The sequence below is a fragment of the Cryptococcus neoformans genome, chromosome 4 (assembly GCF_000149385.1).
Source record: "Cryptococcus neoformans var. neoformans B-3501A chromosome 4, whole genome shotgun sequence".
Classification (NCBI taxonomy): domain Eukaryota; kingdom Fungi; phylum Basidiomycota; class Tremellomycetes; order Tremellales; family Cryptococcaceae; genus Cryptococcus; species Cryptococcus deneoformans.
The window spans coordinates 1-13507 of NC_009180.1; the positions used below are offsets into that span (position 1 = coordinate 1).

At 51.0% G+C, this 13507-nt stretch overlaps 5 protein-coding genes across 5 annotated transcripts; 2 read left to right on the plus strand and 3 right to left on the minus strand.

Moving 5' to 3' along the window:
* Positions 1 to 988: 988 nt before the first annotated feature.
* Positions 989 to 2268, minus strand: CNBD0010 (hypothetical protein; the record flags this gene model as incomplete). The annotated part of the gene is made up of 3 exons (XM_771087.1): positions 989 to 1257; positions 1723 to 1941; positions 2112 to 2268. The coding sequence occupies 3 exons, from the start codon at positions 2266 to 2268 to the stop codon at positions 989 to 991; spliced, it is 645 nt and encodes a 214-aa protein (XP_776180.1).
* Positions 2269 to 2537: 269 nt separating this feature from the next.
* Positions 2538 to 5138, plus strand: CNBD0020 (hypothetical protein; the record flags this gene model as incomplete). The annotated part of the gene is made up of 2 exons (XM_771088.1): positions 2538 to 2599; positions 2657 to 5138. 2 exons carry the CDS (start codon positions 2538 to 2540, stop codon positions 5136 to 5138), a joined length of 2544 nt encoding a protein of 847 aa, XP_776181.1.
* Positions 5139 to 5911: 773 nt separating this feature from the next.
* On the minus strand, positions 5912 to 6677 carry CNBD0030 (hypothetical protein; the record flags this gene model as incomplete). Its single annotated transcript, XM_771089.1, has 2 exons — positions 5912 to 6351; positions 6461 to 6677. The coding sequence occupies 2 exons, from the start codon at positions 6675 to 6677 to the stop codon at positions 5912 to 5914; spliced, it is 657 nt and encodes a 218-aa protein (XP_776182.1).
* A 350-nt stretch (positions 6678 to 7027) lies between these two features.
* Positions 7028 to 9435, plus strand: CNBD0040 (hypothetical protein; the record flags this gene model as incomplete). Its single annotated transcript, XM_771090.1, has 7 exons — positions 7028 to 7094; positions 7151 to 7253; positions 7323 to 8056; positions 8133 to 8180; positions 8276 to 8543; positions 8623 to 8964; positions 9063 to 9435. 7 exons carry the CDS (start codon positions 7028 to 7030, stop codon positions 9433 to 9435), a joined length of 1935 nt encoding a protein of 644 aa, XP_776183.1.
* Positions 9436 to 9832: 397 nt separating this feature from the next.
* CNBD0050 (hypothetical protein) lies at positions 9833 to 13475 on the minus strand (the record flags this gene model as incomplete). Its single annotated transcript, XM_771091.1, has 6 exons — positions 9833 to 10170; positions 10246 to 10360; positions 10435 to 11730; positions 11787 to 12632; positions 12711 to 13061; positions 13173 to 13475. The coding sequence occupies 6 exons, from the start codon at positions 13473 to 13475 to the stop codon at positions 9833 to 9835; spliced, it is 3249 nt and encodes a 1082-aa protein (XP_776184.1).
* Positions 13476 to 13507: the final 32 nt, after the last annotated feature.

Sequence of the window (13507 nt, forward strand, 5' to 3'; positions counted from 1 at the left end):
TAACCCCCTAACCCCCTAACCCCCTAACCCCCTAACCCCCTAACCCCCTAACCCCCTAACCCCCTAACCCCCTAACCCCTAAGTTTACGTCATGGTCCATGATGTGAAGATATATTAACTTCCATCTTGTTGGTGGGAGCCTCTCAACGTCAGAAAAAGTCATTCGCATCTCGTTTCGTCTATTCATTGTTCGTCCTTTCATTCATTCGGCTGCCATCCTCTGTACTTATCATTAATTGATTTCCTTTGTACACCCTCTTAAGGAAAAGAAGGAGAAAGATGTGTAAACAAGTCACCTGCCCGAACGATGGTAAACCCACTTGGTGGGGTTGCGGTGGGTCTTCTTCATTTTCCCTCTCCCCTCTCCCCTCTCCCGTCCGTCTCCACCCCCACTTACCGACCAATTCACGGCGTCCGCTGACAATACTAAAAAAGGCAAGCACGTCGAACAAACCCTCGCCTCCATTCCCCCTTCCGATCGGTGCGACTGTCCTCATGAGCCTGCTAGCGTTCCGGGGATGTACGAAGTCAAGAAAAACGGGCCTCCTGAGGGGGTGCAGTTGAGAGTTGGGAGGGCTGGCGCGGATGCGGAGAAGTAAAGCGGTTGGGTTGATGGGAAGAGCAGTGGGCAGGGGGGATGAAGGAGTGTCGATCTGTCAAGGGAGAATACATTGGATGGGTGGGTGAGTGGGGTTCTCGTCGGGTCTGCGGACTGTTTTCGAGTAAATTATCAAATCATGGAACCTTGAAACCATCAAAATATGGAACCATGAACATGAATCTATGAAAAGGGTTTATACTACAGTCGCTGCAGGATGAGGTTCTTTTGTTGCTGAACTGATTATGGCCACTTGACAATGAGGGACATGGAGACGAACGTATAGTACATACATAAGGGAAGATGAGGGTCATAATACGCAAAAATAACCATCTATAACTCGACAACCCCACAAATTAACCCGACACCCACTCCTTCTCCTTAGCATCTTTACTCTTCCATCTCTTGCCCCTGCCTCTCGTCCGTGTTCACCCCCTCCAAAAAACTAGTCCAATCATCTCCCTCTCCCTCTCCCTTCCAATTCTCCAAACCCATCTCTTCCGTCCTCCCTTCCTTTGTAAGCAACACCTCCCCATGAGGGGATACACGGATATGTCGCAGGAGATCGATGTGTGAATGGTCGATAGAAGGCGGGTTGGGGGAATTGAGCCATGAGTGGATGAGAAGGGTCGTTGGGGGATGGGTTAGGTCTGGGACCTCTACGATTTAGGAGAGAGGGTTAGCAAGTGGTTCGGGAGAGAGTGAAAAAGGGGAAGATGGTAACAAATAGAAGTTGGGAGATGGATTGCAGTTGAGTAGATTGCAAGGGAACGACAAGACAAAAACGAAGACGCAACGAGCGAAGAGTCACGATTGGGGCCAAATAGATCGAAAGATTCACTCTTATTGGGAACCCTCCCTCGTTATCTGGAGAATTCTGCGCAGACGACGCAGCCCCCGTAGACACCTCGTATCTCTCAGAAGAAGAGGAGGTAAAAACCGAAGTTATGGGCACGACGATCTCTTCCAAAGCTGGACCGCATTCGAAAATGCAAAACATCCAATGTGTATGATACACCAGACCCGGAAACCAGTCGACCCAGGAAACGTTCGAAAAAGATGCAGAAAATCAAGGGATCCAAAACCCAAATCCGGGAAAATAGCGAATAGAAAAGAAGACCCACCCATTCCAGTCTCATACTCTCCAGCTTCCCTTTTCTTGACCTCTTCCAAATCCAACAACTCCTTCGGCTTTGGTCTCCCCGGTCTCCGTTCTCGTATAAGCTCTTCAATGCGGGGATCGTGTCGTTTGAGGTACACTTCCGTGATGAGTGCTTTGAGGGAAGGGAGAGTAAGCGGGTTAGGGGAGGAGAGGGAGTGGATGAAGAAGAGAGGCCGTTGGACTGTGTGAGAACGAGCGACCGAATGAAGATGGGTAAAGAAAGCGAGCAAGAGGAAAGAGGTACACGTATGTCGAGCGAGAAGTGGGGATGTGGATGGAAATAACAGTCGACGACAAATATGTAAATCAATCAACATGCCGACTCATCGCAAAATCCATCCCGAGACGTACCCTTCGCAGCAACATGATCTTTTCTCGCCTTGTTATTCCCTTTGAGCTTCTCGACCCTCAGCTGGACCCGCGTAAGCTGGGCGGCCTTTCTTGATCCTGGATGGAGGCCTTCCTTTCCTTTGATTGTCTTTTTTGTGATCTTCCTGTTGTTGGGCATCCTGACGAGTACGAGTATACGATTACAATGTATGTGCAAGAGAAAGTGCGGTAGTTGGGATTGCGAAAATACTCTCGCGGTGGAGGCCAATTACGTAACACCATACATAGAAGATAGAACCACGACGACGGCCGAAAACCGTCTTTTCCGCATACACTCTTCACCTGCCATAACATCCATTTCCTATATCCACCACAGAAAAAAATACAAAAAACGACCGCCACGGCTATCCATCTCAGTCAGGCCGATAACCACCTTCGCATCCCGCCATGCGCGTACCCCATACCCTCCAAAAACTGAATAATGTCAGGTTAAAAAACCATATCTACACGTACGTCCCTTCAAAAGGTTTCATTGTCTAATCGAATGTCGCTGACTCGTCATACAGAGGCTCTTTTTCCAACCTGCACATATCTGCAAGGAGGAGCAACTGGACCAAAAAGAGTGACAGCTATCACCCCTTTCCACTCCCATCAGCTATCAACGCTATCCCTCCTTCACCCATTTCCCAACTGCCGTTCCCTACCAGCCCTTTACGCGGCTCATGGTCCCAAACGCCTACCTCATCTGCCTCGGCTGCCTCACTTGGTCAGCTTCAGAAACTTCTTCAACCATACTCTGGTGAAATGCCTGAACCAATCAGCGCCAACACCACTGGCGGAATGTTGAGCATGCAACATGCCGAAGCTGTTTGGCTCCTCTACTCAAGCCTTCCACAAGCATACCGCCGAACCTTTCCTCTCTCTGTCCTCCATCAAACATTTCGCCAAGTCGTCCCTCGATACTCGGATATCAAAACCCACATTGGCAACCCACGTACCCGTAACCCGAGTGTCATTAGAGAACATCGAAGAAAAGTTAGGAAGTTGGCAGCGGAGTGGGAGATGAGGTTGAGGGTTGTCGCTGGGGATATCCTTGCCCCCAGGCGAAATAGTACGAGACAAGAAGGAGAAAAGAAGAAAGAAGAGTTGCGTACCCCTGGAGTGCTCACGGGTGGTCTTCGGAAACTTTCAATATTAGGCGACAAAACGGGTTGCGAATCGATTCTCCTCGAGCTCAAATCCCGCTTTCCCCCTTCCCCTTCTTCTAGCGACTCCGCTTCCTCGTCACTCCCCACGGTTTCTTCCTCCGAATGGCGAACCCTTTACGACTACTCCCTCCGCTCAATCGTCCGCTGGCTCTCACTCAACATTTACCGTGCTCCCACAGCCCAAGGCGAGATTCTTTCCGCTATCTCCTCCCTTAAACGTCTTATCAGCGGTATGCAATCCCAAGGTGTCCCCGCCGGTGAACAAACGGCTCTGGTCCTCCTCGATGCTGGAAGATACGCATCTTCCCCTGCCGCTGTCCAGGATCAAAAAGTGAGGGAAGGGTTTGAAGATCTTACGAGGGTGATTCTGGAAGGAGGCTATGGAATTAAGAGGAGGGATGTGGGGGGATTGGGGTTGGGATGGGAAGGATTGAAAGTGGAGTTACCGACGCAAGTGAAATTGGCGGTGATTGAGATGATGGGCCGGGAAGGAAATCTGTGGGGGATGATCACAGCTTTTGAGAGGATGTACCCCGACCTTCCGGTTCCCTCTCTAGCCTCCGCGTCAGCCATCACTTCCACCTCCACTATGATGGCTACCACTGCCTCTGTGGTGGGAGAGCTCCAAGAAAACGTGATGGAGGCGGAAGCGACGACGGCAAAGTTGACCCCGGAAGAAGTAATAGAAGAGGAGATCCCGACGTTGAGCAGTATGATGGCCAGAGAACGGGCTGCAAGAGCTGGGAGGGATTGGTTAGGTCGGGCTCGTCACTCTGACGCAGACATCTCCGCCTCGACATCTGTATACATGGCAGAATCAACAGAATCAACAGAAACTATGGAGCTCGAACCACCTTCTCGTCGTCCCTTTTCAGCATATTTACCATCTATCCCCATGCCTCTCTCTCTTCTTCCCTCCTCCTCCGAACCAGCCCGCGCTTGCACCAACTTGACCGCCTTTGACGACGCCAACGCAATCCCACCCGACTACATGATCAAAACCATGCTTCACTACATCTATGTCCATCGTCATCCCGACCCTGACGCTATGTTTCACGGCGAACGAGGACGACAAAATGTGAGAGAGATGGGGTTGTACGTGTGTAGAGCAGGATTGAGATTTGCAGCTTTGGAGCAAGTCCGATGGTTAAGCCAAGTCGTCGCTTCTTTCTCTTCTTCTACTCCCGCTTCCACTTCCTCTCACCCCATCGCCAACCCCAGGCCCAAAATCACTCAACCGAGAATCCATCCCAACCCGCTTTGGTTCAACACCACTCTCCGGATTGTCCTCTCTTCCTCTGGCCGGAAGAAGAAGGCTATCGCTAAAACAGGGGTGTTGAGGGACGAGATTGAAGAACTTGAGAGGCGGTTGGAAGAGGAGATTGGGGTTTTGGAAATGTTGAGGACCAGCGGAGCGGACGTCGCGAACGTCGTGAGCGCGAGCGCCAGTGGGGATGAGAACTCTGTGGATACGTCAGAGGGCCAGCCAAACGACAGAGTCACTTCCACAGCCTCCTTCGCCCCAAACAGTCACATCAACATTGACATCCCAGCCCACCTCGAATCCCTCCAAACCAAACTTGACCAACTGGCGAGCCTGAAAGAAGAAATCCAGCATAGGCAGGAAATGGTCCTCGCGGTAAAGCGCAGAGCGAAAGATAGGGCCGCTGAAGCTCAAGCTGCTGAGGCCGCCGCCGAAGCTCAGAGTTTAATCGAAGCTCGGGCTGATGAGACTGAGGCCGCTGCGACTGAGAGTGAGATGGAGACGCAAATGAAAATGAAGGAAAAGGAGAAGCGGCAAGGAAAGGAAGTGGATGTGAGTGGGGTAGCGCTTGCGTAGAACGGAGACGATGGGCATGGTTGGAAAGGAAGAAAGGGAGAGTGGGAACCAGACGAGAAGCAAGAGCAGAAGAAGGAATGAGAGAATGGAGGGAAGAGGCACGAGGGGAACTTTTTGGTGTTAGAAAAGGGCAAAATCAATGCTTCTATCTCGCATAAGGGTGTATAGAGATGTATCGTATATCGAATATCGTGCTTCTTGATCGTATTTCTACATGTTGATGACTCTTTCATTGTTTTGACTTGGCTCTGTATTGTTTCGTCTCGTCATTTCCGCCTTTGCTCCATACACAATGACGACCCATCCGTAAAAGGAGCATGGGCCGTTTTAATGAATGAAGAGGTATGGAGGTTTATTTGGGTTCGCCTCCTTGGATCGCCACCAGACCTTTTTACGTTTGTCCGTCGTTATCTTTCTACTGCTGAATTGCCCTGGAGCTAGCAGAAGGAGCCGAAGTTGTAGATGATTATGTAAAGAGAGGATAATCTTGGTCAACAAAGATTGAGAGTTAAGTGCGAAGTGTGAATAATTGGCATGTTGGTAACAAAGTCTATCTACTCGGTCTCATCTACATTTTCCATCCCCATCCGTACATATCTATGTACAGCGGACTCGGTCAGACCCACGTTTGAGCCCAAGCGTCTACTATCAGCTCTTGGAAGAGAGGCCCACGATGAAGAGCAGTGATGAAATTCCGGGGGCGTTCAAAAAGACCGAAAGCGTATGGTTGCTCCATGGTGCGCGAAACAGACGGCCATCTTCAATCAGCTCTGCTAGCCACGACTGGGAGGGCAAATTCTAAATCCTCCACATTCCTCCTCCTCCGTGGTGGTGACCTCCTTGATTAAGTGTTGGGCAGCTGTCATCTGTTTGATCACCCCTGACATAGTTTTGGCGTCATATTTTTGTAGCTGACTACGGAGTACATGGACCAGACATGGATAACTTTTTACCCTGCATTCGTTCCCCCTCATTGACATCTTCACACTGATGCTCCCAAAGTCTTTTGATAAGGGAGTGATCATCGGGTATAGATCCATGCCGGAAAGGACGCTCCCTGCAGGTGCAAAGAGGAATATTTTGTCTGGCCTGTAGGTTACTCCAATATCCCACTGATTGGTCGCTGCCAAATGATGGTCAGGTTCCTCAGGGGATTGCGGGAAGGAGCGAGGGTAGAGTGGAAGAACTGTGGGGGGGAAGACGCGACGACGGGCTGCTCGCGTGATATCTTGGATGGGACATGATTACTGACTGCCACGTGGGTGTATACTACTACGGTCTGTTAATTACTTCGTTTTTTACCGCTCCTATCCACGACTCACGGGAATAACCTTGGAAGGCAGGGAAAGGCCGGGAATGTGGCGCGGGGGGCAGCGGGGAGAGTGGCGGAGAGAGGGAGAGGAGAATGGGGGGGAGTAGGGCGGGACAGGGATGGGGGAGCACGGTGGAAGATTCGGGAAGGCGAGTAAAGGATGGGAGTGGGAAGACAGATCGAGTGGCGAGAACGTGGCAAGGCTGGAATAAACGGCCCAAGCGCATCTGCGGTGTGTCTAGTGTGCCTCGTGCCGAGCGAGAACAAACGCATCAAGGAACACAGATCAAGGAACATAGACCACAGGAACCAAACATACCCACTTACTATCAAAGTCGAGTTGTAATCAGATTAGAAAAATCGTATGCGCATATCCCAAGGCGATTAGGAAAGTGCCAATATTATTAATTACCTTGGACGGTGCGGCCTCCAGCGTCATCTCCACCTCCCCCTCTCTTTTCACTCTCCACTTCCTTTCTCTATCCACACCTCCATTCACACACATCCAAACCTGCCAATCGCATAGTCGCGTCGCATCAAATGAATAGGCTCCATTCCTCCTCCAACATGAACAGAAATGGTTGGACGACGGAGGGGAAAGAGCGGCAAAATTGGTCAATTCTTTGAGCGGATACCTCTGTATTGTGAGTTCCACGTATTCCCTTCAAGAGAGCTGCCACTGACTCAGCCCCATCATCAGTTAGTTATCTCATCTTGACTTCAGTATGGCTTCTATTCATGCTCTTTATAACCCTCGGCGAGGTACTCATCAAGCGGCGCCAGATCGGTCGATTCCTCGAGCAGTACGTCCTAATCTATAATAGCGTTTACTTTTAGGAAAGTGTATAATATCAAACTGACGCTGAGTAAAGGGTAATCACTTTTAACACCCTGCTCTTCTTCACCGTCTTGTCGCTTATCACCACATCCCTTCGATCGCCTGGCAGTCCTGACCAAACGTTCGCTCCAACCTCGTACGTTCCAGGTTTTAGTTTGGTCCGGCAAAGGCAAGAACGAAAGCAACATCTTTCAAAGAACAATCACTTGCCTGTTCGACCTCCCATAGGTAAGTCCAAGCTCAAAATAAACATCAAGACCGAACCACCGCCCTCCCTCAAATTCCTACGTAATCCCCAATGGGTTTCCTCACGTCTCCACAAAGATCGCCCCTCACCTCTTCCCCTTTTTAAGAACCAATCTTACCCATCTATACCGTCTACTGCTGATTCTCCTCCTTCTGAGAATGAAAAAGGTAGCTGTGAAAGTAATAATATGGGGTGGAGCGACTTGGGATCAGAGTCGGAATTGGAATCGGATTACTCCCCTTTCCCGCTTAGCCTCAGCTCACGAAACAGCGATCGGGATAAGGATGTAGAAAGGAATGGAGATGGCGGAGAACGTGACCCACTTTTGATCCTTGAAGAAGGGCGTGTCCCTGCGCATGCAGACATGAGCGAAAAGGTTGACTCTCCAACATCAACATCAACCTCAACACCAGCGATAGATACCAGTGGTAAGATCCAGCCGCGGTGGTGTAAACGGTGCGACGCCTGGAAACCCGATCGGACACATCACTGTAGGCACTGCCATCGTTGCGTTCTCAAAAGTAAGTAATTTCTCCCCATACCCTTTTTTTTCCCATTATCAAGTTGCGGATAGCTGATGTTCGATATCTGTCATAGTGGACCACCATTGTCCCTGGGTAGGGACATGTGTTGGGTATCGTAACTGTACGTCCCATTTTTGCCCCTTCCCACATCCCTTCCCTGTTTTTAGCGCCTCTCGCTGATCTCTCCTTACCCTCCCTCTCACTCAATGACAACAGACAAACCCTTCCTCCTCTTCATCACATACGGCACCCTCCTCGCTATTTACACCACTTTCGAAACCGGATACGAAGTGTATCTCTATTTCTTTCATCCTCTTGATCATCCGCTACCGTCACATCTGGGCGATCTTTCCTCCCCTTCTCCCCTCCCCGCGCCCGTCTCTCTGCAGCTCGGACCAGCAGTAAGCATAATGCTCCTCACCATGGGTATATTCATCACCTTCTCCGTCGGGGGACTGGCATGTTTCCATTGGTGGTTAGCTTCGTACGTGTTTTCTCCCCTCCCGCCACGAGACGATTAACCCTGACAACGTTTTGCTCACTTTTATGCTGTCACTCTTCAGAAAAAATATGACAACCCTCGAATCCATCACCCATTCATACCCCACTTCCCTCTTATCTTCCCTTCCATCCAACCACAACACGTCACTTTCCTCTCCCCCCGCAACTGCGCCGAATCTGTCATACAAACAACGCCAATCTCTCTCCCGAAGAGCACAAGAAATAAACGTCTACGACCTCGGGTGGAGACGTAATCTGAAACAAGTTTTCTTTGGTGGTCATAATAGACATCGTGATCGCGGGCCCGATCTTGGTGATGGAGGTCGGTGTGAAGATGAGGATAAGAGGGTGACGATAGGGATGGTATTAGGAGCGATGTGGCCGACTAAAATCGGGTACGATCAGTATGTCTATTTTCCCCCTTTTTCCTTCCCCTTTCCCCTTTCTCCTCTACCTCTCCTCGCTACATCTCCTGAAGCCTGAACTAACCTAACCCATCTAGATCCGATCCCATAGCTGGCTCTGGCTACGACTTCCCATACGACCCTTGCGCCCTTGAACGACTGAAAACGTTGACTGAAAAGCTGCGTTCGAGTACGCTTACGTTTGACGATGGGGATGCGTGCGATCCGTGCGATAGAGAGGATGGAGGGGAGGGTACTAGTGATGTTGGGAGTGGATGTGAGAATGAGGAGGATGAATACCACGACGAAGAGAACGCGAACGGGTTTGGCGGTAAAAAAGCCAAGTATGAGGCAATGGACGAGAAACTCACCATGCCAGATCCGGATAAAGTGGACACAAGCAGGCGAAAAAAAAGGTTGGCCGTACCGATGAAGAATCACGAGAGAGGAGTTAAATGGTTTGAAGTTTAAAGAGTCCTCCCAAGCTTCAGATGCAAGAGATTTTCGTAACAGTTTGCTCAATCTATACTGGCTTAAAATCGTCTGATCATCGTTTTCTTATGAAACACCACGAGACAGTAAATAAGTAGGTGTGAATGATTGATGCATGTGGTTTTGCATAGAATCACGAGATGCAAAGAAATGAAAATGGGATGAATAATGAGAGCCATCTTAATGTCAAGCCGATCACATAGACCATGGTCAACTGGAATCTTTTTACGACATGTTTCAATCTAATACCAGCACCTGACCGGGATGCATGTACAAGTAGACTGCTCTTATCACTGGGCTAATAAACAACAACAATCGAATTATAACAGTAAAAGATTTCGGTTGATTGTACACCTGCCCCTTCTGTCTATTCTCGCTACGCTACCACTTCTTCAACCTTTATTCCCTTCATTCCCTGGCCGATCGCTGGCCCGACACTTATACTCGCTCCAACACCAACCCCATCACCCACCCCGTTCAACGCAACAGTCCCCTTTTCCCTTTCATGTTCCTCCCTCTCACCATCAGCATCATTTTCCTTCCCCTTCTCCCTCTCCCTCTTCTCTTTTCTCCACGCACCCTTCGCCTCGCCGACCGCTCGAAGTTTAGCAGCATATCCTGCATTGGCCTGCCGATGACGTGCTGAAGAGCGTGATTGGTCCGCTCTGATTCGGTCAGCGGAGAAACCGGGGATGATACGGCCGTATAAAAGTTCTGCATTGGTCCAAAATCAGGATTTATAAGTCAAGCCCTAGGTCTTTAGAAAAGGCCAAGAAATAGAGAACGTACCCCACGAAAGCTGAATGTCCTTTCTGTCGACTGTACTTGCCTTTCGGTGCTTAGCCAGCATACAGCTTGATTCCGAGACAATATCACAGTGTTCGTCGAAGATCTCCAACAACAACTGGTCTACCAGTCAGCAATTGCACACATGCACCAATAGCGTCACGAGATGGGGATAACAAGAAACGAACGTACAGTCTCAGAATCCTTTGGTATTCTCAACGCCTTATCAACCTCCTCCGCCAATTCTTGTACCTTTCTTTTCCGCTGTCCTGGCATTCCACTCACCCGCCCTTTATGTTCCCCTTCGTCTCCCATAACCCCATTCCCATCCTCTTCATCCTCCGCCTCTTCATCTACCACCTCCCTCAGCCCTTCTGGCCAATCATCAACCAGTTCCCTAACCACCCTGTTCCAGCCCAATGTCCCACGGCCAACCAATTTCGTACCAGTTTCCATGCTGTTCAGCGGTTTGAACAGCGTTGAGCGCATATCGCGACCTTCTTCTTGGATTTGGGCCTGGGTTTGTGATCCCGATCCAAAGGCGGAAGCTGAGGCAGAGGCGGATCCGGTTTGGGTCTGACCTTGGGCGTTGACGCTGGAGGAAGAGCCCACAGGGGTATAGGTGGCAGATGCACGTGCAAGGAGAGATCCTGTACGATCCGCAGGCGCAGGGGCATCGGGGAGGATGAGCTCAGGTCGAAGAGGAGGTGGACGAGGAGGGATCTCATGTGAATACTGGGCGATGAGCATGGCCGGAGTGATGTTCCGCTGTTGCTGCTGCGGTTGTTGCTGCTGGCCCGCTACTCCCATCTGTTGCCCAATGCCACCTACACTACCCATCCCCGGCATCCCCTGCATACCGCCCATCCCTGCCAGCTGTGCTTGTGCTTGAGCCTGTGCTTGAGCCTGGGATCCCTGCGGGAACGTCGGTATACCTCCCAACCCCATGCCTACCCCGAGAGAAGCTGACGCTGCTGCAAGTTGCTGTTGACGAGCGAGTACCTGCGCAGCTTGATGAACGGGGATACCTTGCTCGATCATAAGTTGCACGAGGGAAGGATCTGGTCCCCCACCGCCAGCCGCATTGGCAATGTCACCTGGTGATTGCCCTTGCAGGACAGGTGGACGTACTTGGGGTGATTGCCCATTCGCGCTCGTAGCAGAGATGCTGCCTCTCTGTTTCCCGACCGGAATATGGAGGTTGGGCAAGTTCATGTTCCCAGGAAGAGGGGTACCGCCTTGACCGGGTGTACCTGAAGCGCGAGCAGCATTGACGTTGGCGAAATTGATGTGTGGTGATCCACTTTGCCCATGAGAGGCGGCGAGAGCTTGGGCTTGAACGGCAGCATGAGCTTGAGCCTGCGCTTGAGCAGCTGCAGCAGCTTGTACTTGAGCTTGAGCAGCGGCGAGTTGTTGGGGATTCTGATGTTGGGCATTATTGATCGGCTGAGCGGTTGCGCGTTGCCAGAGGGGAATCCAGTGAGTACTCTAAAGTCAACGAGCATCAGCGCTCATCATCATATTTTCGACAACCGAAGACTTACTTGGCGGAGAGTCGCTTCCCTCTCCTCATCGCTCATGCTCGCCAGTCTCACTAACACCGCTTTCACACTCTCCACCTTATCCGGCGCCACCCGCGCCAAATGGGGTTGGATGTTGTGTAGCATTTGCTGTAACGTCATCGGGGGACGAGTGCCCGGTATAGGTCGAGCGGCATTCTGCACAGAAGGATGAGGATGAGGGGAGTTAAAGTTCTGCGATGCTTGGCCTTGGTTAGGCGTTTGCGTGAGGTTTGGAGCAGAAGCTTGAGGTGTACCTTGCTGCATGTGTGGTGATTGACCTTGTGCTCCTCCTTGGGCAACTTGTGCGGCGGCAGCGGCACGAGCTAGAGCGGCAGCTTGATTGATCATCGCCGGATTAGGTGGTCGACCTTGTTGTACGTTAAGTGCGGCATGGCCCTGATTAGCCAGCTGAGCTTGAGCGGCCGCGAGACGCTGGAGTTGGATTTGTTGCATTTGTTGCGCGGTGAGCTGGGTATTGCATCCGGCAGGTAGAATACCTTGCGGGAATTGCTGAGAGAGTTGAGCCGCCAGGGCATGTTGTTGTTGCTGGCCAAATCCTTGCTGTTGTTGCTGTTGCTGCTGCTGCTGCTGCTGCTGCTGCTGTTGTTGTTGTTGTTGTTGTTGGAGAGCAGCCATTTGTTGCTGCGCGGTCAGAGGGAGGTTCATGTTGTTCATAATGGGGGTCTGGGTAGAGTGTGGTTGTGGTTGGGTACCAGGAGGCATAGCCACGGGATTGGCTAGACCTCGCTCAACAAGAGCACGGGCTTGGTGCGCTTGAAATTGTTGGAGGTGATTGCGGCCATCGGGAGAGTTAATGAATTGATCAAACTACGAAAAGCATCAGTGTCGATCCCAGGATATAGAAATGAAAGGATGTGGCATTGAAAAAAAGGAAAGAAGACCTACCAGGCGCTCTTGCTCTGGCTTCAATTTTCCCATCCTCTTCAATTCCAACAGTTTTGGAAAGTTTTCCACCAACGTCTTGATACCCTGCATGTTCAGCATCGGCCGGCCCGCCCCACCCGATGTAGTACTGGGTGATTGCCGCATATTCACTTGGGGCGAACCGATACCGTGAGAGTTGGGGGATGCTGACATGGCTGCTTGAGCCATTGGGTTGGGAGTCATTGCCTGCTGTCCTGGTTTGGGAGTTGGTTGACGAGGTCCAGCTCCGGTTTGTTGATGTTGAGCAGCCGCAGCTTGTCGGGATTTCTCCAGCATAGCAGCGACATGCTGTTGCTGTTGCTGTTGTGCGAGCTGTAGCCGTATTTGGTCTTGGTGAGCCTATATACATCGTACAAATCAGCCATCCGACCCGAGACACCTAAATAGGATTTCTGCGAATGGGGGGATGGATTTATTACTTACCGACTGGTTCGCCATTTGCGGCTTGTTTTGGAGGTTCATCATGCCATTCCCCATCTGGCCCATATTCATACCCATCCCTTGCTGTTGTTGCTGTTGTTGAGCCTGCTGTTGCCTCGCCTGGGTAACCATTTTGCTCAGCATTTTCTCCCGGAACACTTCGTTCCGCTTGTCCTCTGGCAAGAGCTTCTCCGCGTCTGTCAAGAGGTCGGGTATTTGTTGTTGCAGCTGAGACAGTTTTGCCGGTGAAAGCTGGGCGAGTGATGCTGCCATGTTGGGAGCCAGCTGCTGGGATGGGCCGGACATGGCTGTGAGGATGCAAATGAGTGTTGCGAAGG